Here is a 15,623-nt window from a genome sequence, read left to right as displayed (position 1 = left end):
CACTGTCTTCCTGCAGTCTGTCTTTACCTGAAGTATCCCCACTGGGAGACCTTCATCCCTGTTCCTTCACAGGTGAAAAGACAAAATGATCGTTCCCCTTAAGCAGCACGGCTGGTTAGCTGAACTGGGGAGATTGACGCTAATTATGTAGAAGTGTGTATTTCTGTAGACATTTAAACTCCAGAGCAGGTGATATATTTGTTTGAAAAGATCAAGAAACAGGAGACACTTATAATAGGCCTTAATTCAAATACGGAGAGATTACGGTGTGCTGTAGCACTGCTTTTGTGTTTTCTGCTCAAGTTGAGCCAAGTATCGTGTACTTGATGGCGGTGACTGTCTACAAGCACGAGTCTTTTTAATTCATTGATATACCCATCAATGATGATCTCATGTTTTGAATACACAGTTGAGAGTTACCTGTCCTAACAAAGTCTGTTATTCTTTATCTCAGAACCCTGAAACATTAGAGAAGGCCAAATTAATTTTGCTTTATTTGGTCAATGAAAGTTACTTTTAAAGTTTGATTGCTGGCTTTGCACTGGTGTTTTTCATTGGGTGTAACTGACTCTTTTTAAAAAAAAAGAAAGACTTGTGGTTTTATGGAAACCAGTGTTCCTTAGCTACCCCGGATCCTAAGGAAACATGAAAGATGTTAACCTCTGTGCTAATGTCTGTCCATTACAAATGTGAGGAGGCGTGGAGGTTTGTGAACAGCTGTTTTCCACCCCAGCGAGAAACATTAGTTTCTCTAGTTTTTTGTTTCCACCGTAGTTACTCCTTCTCTCAGTGTACATTGTATTCAAGTGTTCCCTAGTAAAACATGCAAAATGATCTTTGAGAGTCAGTCCAGTATGTACAATGCTGTTGTACAGAATCTGCTGTGATTATACTTTATTGAAATGGAAGATCAGAAAGGGTAAGTTAACTTAGTTCTTGGTTTGTTATAAAAACTGAAAGTCATATGTTGTTAAAAATAGTAAATGTTTTGTCTAAATTTAAAAACACTGCAATGGGAACAGAAGCATTCAGAGTGTATTGTTTAAACTTGGTTCTAGGCACAGATTCCTGGTGCACAAAATTCCAAAAAACAACAATGCTGTGTGTTATGATCTTTATTATACAGTTTTTATTTGGAAAGCAATATTTTGTGGTTCGAAAACAATACCATAAACATGTGGTCATCTTTTTCACTAGGTATACCCCTGTGGGCCGCTCCTTTTTCTCAGCTCCAGAAGGCTATGATCACCCCTTGGGTGGAGGTAGGGAGGTCTGGTTTGGATTCCATCAGTCTGTTCGGCCTGCCATGTGGAAGATGATGCTCAATATTGATGGTAAGTTGGGATTCAGGGTTAAGAATAAAGGTAGTAATGAACATGCCTCTAATAATAAAAATGACTTTGCCATTCAGTCATTTTACTGTCATGTGCTTCAGTTTGTGGTACCACATTTCTGTGTGATAATAACTTGGTGCCATCTGTGCAGAGGGATTTAGTAACCAGAAGCCATCTTCTACGCTGATTTCTTAATTCATATTGTAAGTAATAAAGAGTTAAAGTAGCTTTGGGTATTTTGCTAGAATTTATATCAGAATAAGAAAACTTTCAAACTTTAATTGCTTTATACACAAGGGGTTTTCATCTGAAAAATACTTGTCTCGTTGCTCAGTTTGAAGATTTAGTAGTTGTCTCTTGTGATATCCTTATGAATCACAACATTAATTGTGAAGTCAGCCTACTGCAGAAGCTGTAATGATAATAGTAGAGTGAGATTGTAATAATGTATGTAGTAATGTATGTATGCATATATTGGCTTCCTCCTGTTCAGCTAGTTCAGACCAGACCTATACAGCAAAGGCTATCTAGAAATCCTAGTCTTTTTTTCTGGATTTGTCATCATGCCAGTGTTTCAGCAGAAATCTACCTGCCATATTAAAAAAAAAAAAAAAATCCTATATAGGAAAGAAAAGCCTACCATAGCTTGTTTTCCTGCTTAATTTCTGTACTGGTATATCCACAGTAATACAGGCAAATTACTTAAGATGTGTCTCTGTGCAGCTGTCCACAGTAGGTGTTGTTCAGTACTTCCAAGAAAACTCTTTTGTGATTAGGACTAATTGAGATGGGCTTTCTTATGCAAAATCAGATCTGCTTTGCACCACTTTATTAAGTCCCAGATGAATGCATCTGAGATCAACTGGTGCATGTGTCAGACTCCTTGGTGCTGTAAGCACTCTGAGTCTATTTAGTTGTTAAACCCCTATTGAAAAATGTCAGTGTTTGAGATGCAGGTGCTGCCTAAAGTTTTCTCTAATTCACATTCTGTTCTCACTGTCTGTTTGAAATGCTTTAGAAAACCAAGGTAAATAGTCTGTCCTTTTTGCAGTAGGTCAAGCACTCTAAGTCAGGTTGTGCTTAGCGTCTGTCTTGCAGCATAATAAAATGTTGCAGGTGATACTGAGCTTTCATGATGAAAATTGGCAAGTCCATGTGTTCTATGTGTTCTGGTTGACCTAAATTGTGGATGATACTGATGTGACTTGAGATAGGTTTATTCTTGTAAAATTGCCTTTCAAACAGCAGCCGTGGTGTAGCTGTTTCTTGAAAAATGAATGTAAAAATCCTTACCAGTCTGAGAAATAACCAATACTAGTATCTAGAAGCTAGGTACTGAGATAACTACAATTCAGGTAGGACAAGAGTATTGATTTACACCATTTGTGATGTACTGCACTATTACTTTCTGTGAAGCAAGTGTTTCTTATCAGTATTAGAAAGCGTAGTAGTTACTCTTGCAGGAGAAATTTTTCAGTCCTTTCTGTGAATGAGAAACTGAAGAACTTCGTAAGCTACGGTTTATGGGGCAATCGCTTTATGTTGTTGTTTGAGGCTGTGAAGATTACGTTCAAATCCCATTCCTTGATTTTGTTTTAGTTGTTTAACTTGTATGAGGTTCTCTGCAAAATCTGTTTCTCTCTGTGTCGCTTGTGTTGCTGTGGGAGACAAACCACACGCTGCCAGTCGCTGGGGGTGTAAACTATTTGTGTTCATTCAGTAATCGACATCCGGAGGTGTTGGCCGGAGTGCGTCATGTGAAGTTGGCAGCCTGCTAATGTGACGCATGTCTGAAGAATGTTTCGTTGTATTAGCACAGAGATGTGGTGGTTTTGGTGCACGAGATCTGGAAAATTAATAAAATGCTTGTCAAGTATTTCTTTTCTGTTGTTGCCATTTCAAGTTTTAAATGTATGGAGTAGTTTACCTGTGTTTGAGCTATATCTACTGCCACCTCCCTTTCTTACTGAAAGGTATTGTTTCAATTGCTTATAACTTTGTCAAGCAGATTGTTTATGGTCTTCCTTCCATGGAATGAGTCAACTGTCCTGTTTAAAAACAGTATATTGTCACTTAATGTGATTGTGTCATTAGTATGCACGGAGGGTAAGAGATTTTAGTAGATCAAGGTTGCACTCACCACTACAGTAACATAATTTGTGTATACTCAAATTTGTGTATAGCTCATGTTTCTACCAAATACTGTTTCAGTAATTGAGCAGATCGTATCGTTGACAAAATTATATTGCATGTTGAATAATCTTAGCTTTTCATGTTAAAAAGTCTTCAGCAGAGAGAGATTAATACTGTCTCTGCTTGCAGCTCCATGCAGAGTTGAAAGAGAATGTCTCTCTGGGACATAACTTTTACTTCTAGAGAGCTGTAATCTGGGGAAAAACCTTTTCAAAACCCTGAAATGCAAAGTAGTTGCAGGATGACTGTGCTGGAGACCGATGTGTCACTGTGGGCCCTACACTGGCTTTTGTATACATAGTTGTTGCAAGGCTTGCTAATCTGTTTTTAAAAATTGTGTGCTGCACAACATTTACTTGAGGGTTACGTGGAATTTTAAAAAGCATTTATGTATATACTGCTTCACAACATTCTGACTTGGGGGTTTTTTTTTTACACTTAATATTTTGCTCTTTTTAGTTTCTGCCACTGCCTTCTACAAAGCACAACCTGTAATTCAGTTTATGTGTGAAGTTCTTGACATTCATAATATTGATGAACAACCAAGACCTCTGACTGATTCTCATCGGGTAAAATTCACCAAAGAGATTAAGGGTGAGTAGAAATGTATCTGTTCTGTCCGAGGTAACACAATCAAGCTAATTCTAAGGGACTTGTTTTAACTGGAAACCTCCTGGTTAGCAAGCATCAGGAGGGCCCTGAAACCGCCAAGAGAATTGCAGTACGCCTTGTTTGTAGTTCTAGTCCTGAATGAAACAATGCAGCTCTATAGAAATGAAAGATGAAGAATGAGGTATGTTCCCAGTGGCTTAAAGAGGGAAAGAGAAAGTACGTTGTTTATTGCCTGGTAGAGGTAAGTGGCTGTTGCCTTGCTGGATGGCTAACCTTTTATAAGCAAGGGTCACTGAGGCCATAGTGGTATTGTGCTGTAGGTCTCCTGCTGTTTAAATGCTGAGGCGAAGTGAAAATTTATTTCAAAGCTAACATCATTGATTTTCTTTGAAAGTATGCTGTTGCAGTGACTTCTAATAACTGATTGCCGTATGGAAAAACAAGTACCACTTGCTAACTTGCAGCTGAAGGCCAAATTCCATTCCAAAGGAATTGCATAAGCTGCTGGTTTGAGTAGTTTCACTCCATATATGCTACTTTGCTTTGCATTTTCCCATATCCGTTCATTCCAGTGTAATTTGCAGAGAGAGAAGCCTTGAAAGAGCTCAGCTCTTCAAAGCTCTGCCCTTAAACGCTTGTATTATTTGATGCAAGATTAGACTCTGTTGAAATACTGGGCAGCAAAAAAGTAAATTTGACCCATCGTCATAAACTGATGTGTTCATAGAATAGTCATTAGTGGAAAAAAAACTTAAAGGAATTATTTTGTAGCAGTCCTAGCATGCCTCCTTTTTACATCTACCTATCTGTCTTCATTCTGGAAGACAGGTAACTGGAGAGTGAGAAGCTGTCTCTGCTTGATCTTGGACGCCTCAAACATTTTGTTACCATAGTCAGAAAGCAGGTTACCTTTGTTGTCAATATTTGTTTTTACTACCGTAGTATCTGGGAACTCCAGCCAAGATGTGATCACATATAGTGAAACAAACCCTGCATTAAAGAACTGGCAGTCTGTGAGCAGCTCTGTGGGAGGGTAGTGCCTTCTGTAGTGTCACAGCAGATTAATGACAAAGCAGTGAATGGGTTCCAGATACCTCTGTGTTCAAACCCCTTTCTGCTTGGCCACAGTGCTTCATGGTTTCTTTTTTGTATTTTCTCTTAACACTATATCAGGGCAGTGGTAATTTATTTTTGATTATGCCATCCTCTAAGTAATACTGATGTTAATGTTGCAATTGGTATTGTCAGGAATCAGTGAAGTACAGCTGATGCTTCTTCGGGATGTCTGTGTCCCTAGTGAACTAAACTGCTATCTGGTACTTCGGGACCTGGTTTGATGCGGGGTGTTCAATCTGTGGTCCACAATCCACATGAGCCTCAACAGGACAAGTCATCCAACTGCTTTCTCAAAAGCCTTGACTAGTAGACTGCAGGTTGAATCTTTTGGGTAACAAGGCTCTGTTTTCAACTGCCTTCTCTTCTGAGGGGCTGGGGAAAGACGTAACAGCGTGTCGATGCTATGCAGCACTTGTGTGATAAGCTCAGTGCTCCCAGCAGATGTTGAGTCTACTCTCTATGTACAGTACAGGCAGTGCATGCACAGTTACTAGAAATAGCCACTGAAAGCCTCTTGAAGCTGCCATTGTTGCTGTCATTATTATTGTGGTAGAGAGTCATGATGAGTCTCTGGTGTGTAGGCTGGGTGCTTTCAGACAAGATCTTCAGCTGCTCAAAATCTAAAGTTAAACTTCGTCGGTGATATTAAAGAAAATTACAGGCTGAATGTGGACACAAAGCTAGGGGGAAAAATGAACAATAAGGTAGAAATCTGGTTTTGCCCTTTTAATTTCAATTATATTGGAACTGCTAGTTTTAAGAGGTATATAGCATTGAGAATGAGAACAAAAATATGGTGAAAACAGCCGTCTGTGTCTGACATTAGTCACATGCCTGTTAAATGAAACTGCTACAAGAAGGTCAGATGATATTGAACATTAAATATTTACATTGAACATTAAATATTATACATTACGATTTGTTTTTGAGGATAATACCTGATTAGTCAGAAATCAAATTACAATGAAAACAAAATATTTAGAGAATAATTATTTCTTATGTTGTGCTGTTTGATGCTGACCATCAAAGCAAATGTTGGATTAGAACATGTTCTATTATACAAAATCTTGTGTCTCCTGTGCCAACTTTTGTGTAGTTATGACATCAGTCTTTTTGGTACTTTTGTGCAGGTCTAAAGGTAGAAGTGACTCATTGTGGAACGATGAGAAGGAAATACCGTGTTTGTAACGTAACAAGAAGGCCTGCAAGTCATCAAACGTAAGATGCTTTTTGTCAGAGCATAAAATGTGTGATAGCGTAACGCTGAACGTGTAACAGGACCTAATATTTTATTAGTTTTGGGGATGTTGATACTTGCCAACTAAGATTTCTGTACATTTTGTTAAAATGTATGTCTTTTCAGCTTTCCTTTACAGTTAGAAAATGGCCAGACTGTGGAGAGAACAGTAGCACAGTATTTCAGAGAGAAATACAACCTCCAGCTGAAATACCCTCATCTTCCTTGCCTACAAGTGGGACAAGAACAGAAACACACCTACCTACCTTTAGAAGTAATGAACTTATTCTGATAAATCAGCTTGTTATTGGTAGACTGTATCATTTTTCAAAATGCTTAGTAGTGCGTTTTGCAGTACAAGCATGTTTATGTATTTACATGTTCATTACCCTTTTATTTCAGTAAAGATTATCTACATATAAAAGCTTCAAAGTTTAGGACTATGAGAAAGAAGTATGCAGTTGCTTAAACACATTGGGGGTGTGTTTTGTAGTGATAGCGTAGTATTGTGTTCATACCGTATGTTGGGATCTGTTTCTAAGCACTCCTATTGTGTATTGACGCTTCTAATTTTTCTTAAAGGTATGTAACATTGTAGCTGGCCAGCGGTGTATCAAGAAGCTAACAGACAATCAGACATCGACTATGATAAAGGCCACAGCGAGATCTGCTCCAGATAGGCAAGAGGAAATAAGCAGATTGGTGAGTCCTTTAATTTCAGTTCGGTGTGATACAACTCACGAAATGACAAGATTACATTAATGCAAAAACTTCTTGTATGACCTACCTAGTCTTTTCATTCCTTCCTTCTAGCCCTTTAACTTAATAGACTTTAACTACTTTTTTTAATAGGATTCATTTAAAATAGCTTGCAACAATAGCCTGAGTCCAGCAGTATGGGCTCTTATGTTATAATCTTTACAATTTCTTCCAAGTAGGTATTGGAACTACTCAGGACTAATAGTTCAGTGTTTTGCTGTATTGGGATTTTTAAACAAATTTGTGAAAGGGACTTGGGGTTTAGTACCCAAAGTCATGAAAGTAAGATTTTGTTCTAGGTACTTTTCTTTGATTCCTGTTGATATTTGAACACCATACGTTTTTTTATTATTATAGGGTGCTTATATTTGTAGCGGTGCTAAATACTTTTAAAATCATGAGCTAGACTCTGAAGACTTGGGTCTTGAAAACTTTCCATTTTTTTTTCTGTTAGTATTTTGATTTTGAAGATGGTAGCATCACTCTAACACTACTTAATTTTAATAGGCACTGAAAACAAACTGGAGCAACTTGATTTGTCCAGAATCATACAAGGAATCTATAACAGGGTAGAAGAATGATTCTAGGTCTTCTGAACCTCAGTCTTGTACTTGAGATGTTTGACCGCTTTCCTTAGTACACACTAAACGTTTTCACCTGATAAGTCCAATATCTTTTCTAGGTGCTGAATCATGGCACTCTAAACGTCAGTGGTTTTTCTGACTTGAAATACTATAAAACTTGAGTGTTTTTAGTTGAATACTCTTATAAACAGATAGCTCTTATTGGAAACTGTTTGGTTTTTGAGCTGACAAGTTAGCCAAAACTTTTAAATTAAAATAAGGCTGGACTGGAAAACACAGAAGAATGAATGTGCAGTAATAAAAGGAATTAATTTGTTTAATCTTGGGTGTGCTTGTCTCTAAAGGAGAATGCTTTTTGATCTATCCTGTGAGTAAATAAAATGCTCTTAAATAAGAATACTACAAATGAGCGCTTGAGTAACTAAGGGAACAAAAATATCTCAGCTAATATATCTCATGGTATTAATTGTTTTCACCGAGGATAGGTTGATAGTGTTGAGCAGTTAAATCTGAGCCTTTTTCAATGACGGGGGGATTGTTGTAGAACACTTCTGCAGCATTCCTGTTAGTCTTTTGTTTGTTATATGAATTATAATTAGATACTTCTGTAATACGGAAAAACTCTTCTTCTAGGTGAGAAGTGCAAATTATGATGCAGATCCGTTTGTTCAAGAGTTCCAATTCAAAGTCCGGGATGAGATGGCCCATGTGACGGGGCGCGTGCTCCCAGCTCCAATGTTGCAGTATGGAGGACGGGTGAGGTTTTTGCTTTTTCTTTTGTTTCTCTTTTGAAGAGCGATTTCCCACGCACATTGACTACTTTAGTCAGTTCAGTTGCATTGTGCAATACAGGGATCAGAGTTTGAATGGTAAACTTTTTTTGTTATCTTGAAACTGTAAATAGCATAGGCTTTTTCTTTTTTCTTTTTCTTGAATATCTGTGTTGTTTTTGTTTCCACAGAATCGAACAGTGGCAACCCCAAGCCATGGAGTATGGGACATGCGAGGGAAGCAGTTTCACACTGGTGTTGAGATCAAAATGTGGGCTATAGCCTGCTTTGCAACACAGAGACAATGCAGAGAAGAAATACTGAAGTAAGGCATGTCATGGTTTAGGCTTTGGACTGTTCTCTTAGTGAAGCTATCATAGTGAAAACATGAACATAGTCTTCTAATGAGCATTTTACCTGGTTTTAATTATCTCAGATGTTAGGGAGAGAATCCAAGCAGTTTTGCTTCTGTGCTGGAAGCCACAGTCAAAACACTGTACCTGGGTACACTGTGGGGTTTTAGTCCTGTGACATTGCTGCTTTGTATATAGTTCCTTCTAGCATCTTGGATGAAGTACTAAAGGTGTCTAAACTTGTTTGTTGGGGTTTTTTTTTCCATTCTGGCCTGCGGTGTTTCAAAGCTGTACAGCCTCCACATAATGAACATTTTCAAAATGCTGCTTTAAAAGCTATTCGGAATTATCTTCGTTTGAGTTACAGAGTTCTTCTGTCCCCTTCTGTTTTGGTTGCTGTGTGCTATTGCTACTGCGAAAATTAAAAAAACTTCTCATCTTTAGGGGTTTTACAGATCAGCTGCGCAAGATCTCCAAAGATGCAGGGATGCCGATCCAAGGCCAGCCCTGTTTCTGTAAATACGCCCAGGGTGCAGACAGCGTGGAGCCCATGTTTCGACACCTCAAGAACACCTATTCGGGGCTTCAGCTCATCATTGTCATCCTGCCAGGGAAAACACCAGTGTATGGTAAGGGAATACCTCTGTCTCTACCTGTTTGGTCAAGTATCGTTCTGAAAAGTTTGCTGCCTAGAATATGTTAGAAAATTCTTCAGGACCATTCTTTAGACATTAGAAACCAATGTTTTGTCTGAAGTTAAAATGAATTGGAAGCAGGTCTGAGCATGCAGGTAAGGTGGAAGTTATTTTGCAGAGTATGTACATTTAAATTATTGTGACTTAAGCTAAGATCAAAATAGAGCAATAATTTCAAACGGACTCAAGTTGTATTCTAATATTTGCTTCTCAGCGGAGGTGAAGCGTGTGGGAGATACACTGTTGGGAATGGCCACACAGTGTGTTCAAGTCAAGAATGTAATTAAAACATCTCCACAGACCCTATCAAATCTGTGCCTGAAGATTAATGTTAAGCTAGGAGGAATCAACAACATCCTTGTACCTCATCAACGGTAAGAATCTTTGTGGAGGCTGATTTGGGTTTTGTTTTAATAAATGTGGTTAAGTTTGATACTTAGCACCCAAAATTTAAATGCAGCCAAGTTTTAAGTTGAAATATTCTTCTGGTAATAGTACATGGTATTTGAGGTAGAATTAAATTTCTTCTAGCATGGGCTCTGAGTGGTTGTTGGCCTGTGACTTAGGTCTCAAGCCAAGGTTCTTTCCAAATGTTTGATCAGTATCAAAAATTTGAAGAGAAACTGCAGATCTAGAGATTTTGAAATACTAATATAATCAGAATTTTTCTGCAGGTTTAGGAGCACACAGTACATCACAGAAGAACATAACTCTTGGTTAACCTGTCAGTGTGCTGTTAGTAAGGGTAGAAGAACACTGGAGGCATCTACTTCTCTCACTTTTATAGGCTGGGTAATTCAGCTTACACTTGTTCTTTGTGTGGTATTCTCTCTATTCTGTGTGTGTTCCAATTGCTTTGATGCCTTCAGTGGGAAGGTTTGACAATATAACCCATGTGTGCTCCCATCTTTCTGGAGAAGCACAAGTCTTTCGGTCCTGAAGACTAGAAATTCTGGTTGACTCTAACCTTTACTAGACCATATCTATTCTTTGAGTGGAAATACACGTAACGCAAGGTAGCAAGCCAGAAAAATTTTTGGAGTGCAAATCTTAAGAATTCTTTCCTGAGACTTCCTGAGAGCTTGGAATCAAAGTTTAAACATGAAACAGTGGTGTGTGGAAGAATATTTTGGAGGCATTGGGAGACCATCCTGCTGCTTAAATCCTGTAAGCCAGAATAATCTGTGTGGTACTGCGCTCAGCTATTGGTTGCATGGCTGATGCAGTACTGAAGTGGTGTGAAGTAGTGTAATCAACCTGTAGAATGATAGTTTCTGTACGAGTCTGTACTGTTCAGGTGTAGCTCAATGGCTTTTCTCCACTAGAATCATGCCACAGTTAAATGGCAGTGTATTTTGGAATGACTGCTGTGGTGGTTTCGAAGTTCACATCTTGTGCACAAAGACTTCATTGTTTAGGTTTGGCCAGAGTACCTGATAAGGAGGCTTCACTGTGCAGCTTAGCTGAGATAGAAACAAAACCCCACGTTGAGCAGTAACCTTGCGCCAACTGTTCATCTGCAAGTGTGACTTAGCACTTTTTTCTTTTTGAAGACCTTCTGTGTTCCAGCAGCCAGTGATCTTTTTGGGAGCCGATGTCACTCACCCTCCTGCTGGAGATGGAAAGAAGCCTTCCATTGCTGCTGTAAGTTTTATTAAATCAGCATTGTTTTTTCATCTTAGGTAAATGTTAGAATAGTAAATGCAACTCATGCACTATGTTTACGTCAAATATCTTTCAATGTTTATGCTAGTTCTTTGTACACATCTCCAATGTTATTAAAAATCATGTCTTTAAAAGAAAAACACTGCTTGATACTTCAGACTGTTTTCTTAGCTTTTTAATTTTTAAATCAAGGTAAAATGGCAGTCACATTAAATAATATATTTCTGCAAAAATATTCTAAAGGAAATAATGCAGCTATGTGATGTTAGTTCATAAAATTTTTGTATTTTTAAAGGAGAAAAATGTAATTAAAGGCCAGGTTTGGCAGGAATGTTTTTGATACTTCTTACCTTTTGTGTTGGTACAGTCCAGGAGATCAAGGTGGTGGTTGGATGCTTGGTCAGTCCATTCCTATTTTGTCCCCTTGGTATTTTACTTGGCATTGATTGCAGTTATGGAAACTGCGTCCTTGTTTAAAGTCACTAAGGCAAACTGAAGTGTTTCTCTGTGTAAAAGGTGAGAAAGCTTCAAAGAAAAAAAAGTCTGTGTCTGGATTATAAGAATATGCATTAGTGTGCTGTCAACAGAGGGAAGACTCCATTCTGCAGATGCATTTTGGGGTGCTTGAAGGGCAGTTTTATACCTCTTTTCAAAAGGTGTTAAACCTGGACCTACTACAAGTTCCCATTAAAAATATTACTGGGGTGGTTGTTTTAACGTAAGCATCTTTTACTTGAAAATTGCTCTTGGCTTTTTTGCTATTCTGATTTTTTTTTTTGTATAGATTTGGTCTTGAAGCCTTTACTCATGTAATCTTCCTCTGAAGGTTGTAGGTAGTATGGATGCTCACCCAAGCCGGTACTGTGCCACGGTGAGAGTTCAGCGACCCCGGCAGGAAATCATCCAAGATCTAGCCTCCATGGTGAGAGAGCTTCTCATCCAGTTCTACAAGTCAACACGGTTCAAGCCCACGCGTATCATCTTCTACAGGGACGGGGTCTCTGAAGGACAGTTTCGACAGGTTGGTTCATTTGTGTGTTTCTTGAAGGACTGTGTTACTGCATAATAACTCTGGTTCTCATATTTGAATAGCTGTTCTGTTTGAGTTGCTTACATTTACACCAAGATACCACAAAATAATTGAGACTTTTAAAGAGAGAATTTCTTAAGCATGTTGGGTAAGAAAAGTTGCAACTTCTTTCCTGTCTGGGAAGGATAGGTCTTAGAACTTGGGAAACAATATATTTCTAAGTACTTCCTAAGATTACTAACTGTGTGGCAAAGTAGCACTTAGTGTCAACTACAAACCATTTATTAGGTGGTGTGTGTAGAATACAATGGAAGGAAAAACTAAACTATTTTGTTCTTGTGCTTGCAGGTTTTGTATTACGAACTGCTAGCCATTAGAGAAGCCTGCATCAGTTTGGAGAAAGATTACCAGCCTGGAATAACCTATATTGTGGTGCAGAAGCGACATCATACACGATTGTTCTGTGCTGATAGAACAGAAAGGGTAATCATTGCCCTCTCCCATAGTAGCCTTATGTGAAAAGCTTGATGTCAAGCACTTATGCTGCTGGAGAAAATATTAGCATGGGCTTCTCTGTCAATCTGATTGTCTTTGCGTTCAGGAAGATGTTGAATTGATAAGCACACAATGTGGCCCCAAATTGAAAAATCATTGACGCTAAGGATGTTTTAAAAAAAAAAAAAAACCAAACACCCTATTGGGCTTTGTCATGTTGCGCATCGATACTAGTCTGTCAGTGAACTATAGCTGCTATTCATGTAACTAACTAGGACCAAGTCTACAGCAACTGTAACAGAAGAAAATACAAAATTATGGAACCCTTAACTTTTCTGTTCTTCTGAGTCGATCCAAACTCAAACTGTGACAATTCTAAATACAAATCTATGTGCAGCTCTTCCGTCTTTCTGAGATTGAAAGTTCTAAAGTGCTGTAGGTCAAATGATCTGTGTTGAGATGGTAGAGAGCCATACAGTGTCCTTGTCAGACATCCTAGGCTGCTGTACTGACACATTCCAAACAGTGCTGAAGCAGTTCATTCACTGAAACCTTGCATGTGTTGAATAGAAACTTGTATTTCTAATTACAGTTGAGATGTATAAACAGTTGTTAGCTGCACTTTTTAACAAAACCTTTTGTCTAGGTTGGACGAAGTGGCAATATTCCAGCTGGAACAACTGTAGATACAGACATTACTCATCCATATGAGTTTGATTTTTACCTCTGTAGCCACGCTGGAATACAGGTACGATTGTTTCTTTGTAAGTAAATGTGAATTTGAAACATGTTGTTTTTCTCCCTTTTGTGACACCTGTATTTACAAACAGTTATTTAATAGGGAAATGTAATTTAGCTTAGTTTTATCTGTGATACCACGTTATTGTGGGACTAATAGTATTATTTGCTTAAGACGTGGTCTCTGCTACACCTTTAAAACTTGCATTGATGGTAAGTGATGCTTTTTTAAGTTTATTTTAGAGGTCACTTTATTTTGTACCTTTGTTATTTCTGAAAATAAAACTTGCTACTTTTATGATTTATAGCCACAATGAAATTAACATTGAATCAAGTTTTCAAATGTAAACAGTTTGAAAGACTGAAGGCAATGTTTGATTATTTGCTGACTAAATGCAGACTAGTGAATTACAGGCTGTGGACATTAAATCCAACAATGTGGTGGTATTGCCAGCAATAGAGTGGAGAGTCAACTTAATGACAAAAATTGTATCAGGATATTGCTTAAAAATGGAAAAAAATTAACTCTTTGAATTTTGATCATGTGAGTCTGACCACATTCTCGTAAGTTTTGTTTAGGTTGAGTGGGCATGTTTTCTTTTCCAGTTTTGAATCATTGCAATGTTTTTTATGCAGGAGTTCAAAACTTCTGCTGCTTTTCTCCACTTACATGTCTATCTTTATGGTAGGTCTGGGCAAACTAGTTTTTGGCCCCTTGGAAAAAAAAAAAAATAGTATCAGTATAAGTTGAAGCAGAAACGCCAGATGTAGTTGCAGCTCATTGTTTTTAATATAGCAAACCACAAAGAAGTCTCAACTGAATTGATACTTTATATATCTTTAAAAAAAAAAAGAGAGACTTCTAGCCTGCTAAAACACAACTGTTAACCTAATTCAGTTACGCTGTAAGATTTAACTCTAGTGCATCACCCCTTTTGTGGGGGGAAGCAGGAGGGAAGAGGAGTGTTCACTCCAAAAGAGTGTCTTTCAAAGTAAGTGCAAGTCAATAATTTAATAGAGAACTTCTTAGAGTTCCTAAGAACTGTACTCAGTATTCAGTACTTGTTAATGATCTCTAAAGAAACCTTAAAGTACTGATGGTGAAAGCGTGTATCTGCGGGGATCCTTGACACGAGTGACACATAAAAATCCGATTCAGCATAATACCAAAGAGCAATGCAGCTTTTGAACCTGTAGGAAAGATGACATTGTGTGGAAGTAAGGAAGCGTATGTTTTTGTGTAGAACTCCACAGGTAACTTCTGAAATACTGGAGCCGTTTCTAGTGTTCATACTTCAAGTTAGGGTGCTAAGGAATTGGAAGGAGTTAAAAGCAGCAGTTATTTCTCTGGGAAATGTGTCTTGGTGAGAAACAGTTTTAATTGAAGGTAGTTAAGAGGTGGTGCAATCATGGTTTAGTCATGTTGGGAGCAGATTTTGATCGTTGAGGGTTATCTAGAAGGCATGTGGGTTTTTTCCAAGCACGAATAATTAGAGTAACATAATCATGTAAATGTTAGACTACTTACTCATCTTTAAACACATTTAGGGCTGACATAAGACTGAATTTTCTTTGGCTGCTGTTACGTAGGAGTTCAGACTAGGTAGTCTGGCCCTTTCTGAACTTAATCTGACTTGATTGTATGGAAAAGCTGGATAAGTGAATTGATGTTCCCTTCTTCTTAGGGTACCAGCCGTCCCTCACACTATCATGTTTTGTGGGATGATAACTGTTTTACTGCAGATGAACTTCAGCTGCTGACTTACCAGCTCTGCCACACATACGTGCGCTGTACACGATCGGTTTCTATACCCGCACCAGCGTATTACGCTCACCTGGTAGCATTCAGAGCACGCTACCATCTTGTGGACAAAGAACACGACAGGTAAATGAAAATGTGTGCTTAAGTTTTTGTCCCCGTTGGTCTTTGCTCCATTGTCAGACATAAAGCCATCTGACTATAGATAATTGCTGCTCATTTTGCAGTTAATTTTTGTTACCTCTGGGACTAGTCTTAAGATAATCATTCCTGACAGCTGCTG

General features: G+C 38.2%; 1 protein-coding gene across 4 annotated transcripts in view; it reads left to right on the top strand.

The window, feature by feature from the left end:
* The window catches only part of AGO3 (argonaute RISC catalytic component 3), a 42,436-nt gene that overhangs the window by 14,785 nt on the left and 12,028 nt on the right, over positions 1-15,623 (top strand). For 2 of the 4 annotated variants that reach the window (XM_075173151.1, XM_075173153.1), the window contains exons 5-18: positions 1,198-1,334; positions 3,987-4,121; positions 6,386-6,473; positions 6,619-6,766; positions 7,075-7,194; positions 8,469-8,591; positions 8,797-8,930; positions 9,403-9,587; positions 9,868-10,027; positions 11,207-11,297; positions 12,145-12,339; positions 12,697-12,831; positions 13,490-13,591; positions 15,267-15,466. In XM_075173151.1, the coding sequence (XP_075029252.1) occupies positions 1,198-1,334; positions 3,987-4,121; positions 6,386-6,473; positions 6,619-6,766; positions 7,075-7,194; positions 8,469-8,591; positions 8,797-8,930; positions 9,403-9,587; positions 9,868-10,027; positions 11,207-11,297; positions 12,145-12,339; positions 12,697-12,831; positions 13,490-13,591; positions 15,267-15,466 (1,953 nt within the window). Of the gene's footprint in view, positions 1-4; positions 73-1,197; positions 1,335-3,986; positions 4,122-6,385; positions 6,474-6,618; positions 6,767-7,074; positions 7,195-8,468; positions 8,592-8,796; positions 8,931-9,402; positions 9,588-9,867; positions 10,028-11,206; positions 11,298-12,144; positions 12,340-12,696; positions 12,832-13,489; positions 13,592-15,266; positions 15,467-15,623 lie in introns of those variants that run through there. The other 2 variants (XM_075173154.1, XR_012677168.1) reach the window with 2 other exon arrangements.

Source organism: Calonectris borealis, chromosome 25 (assembly GCF_964195595.1).
Source record: "Calonectris borealis chromosome 25, bCalBor7.hap1.2, whole genome shotgun sequence".
Lineage (NCBI taxonomy): Eukaryota > Metazoa > Chordata > Aves > Procellariiformes > Procellariidae > Calonectris > Calonectris borealis.
The sequence above is the reverse complement of the archived record's forward strand: the minus strand, read 5'-3'. Positions and strand labels throughout refer to the sequence as shown.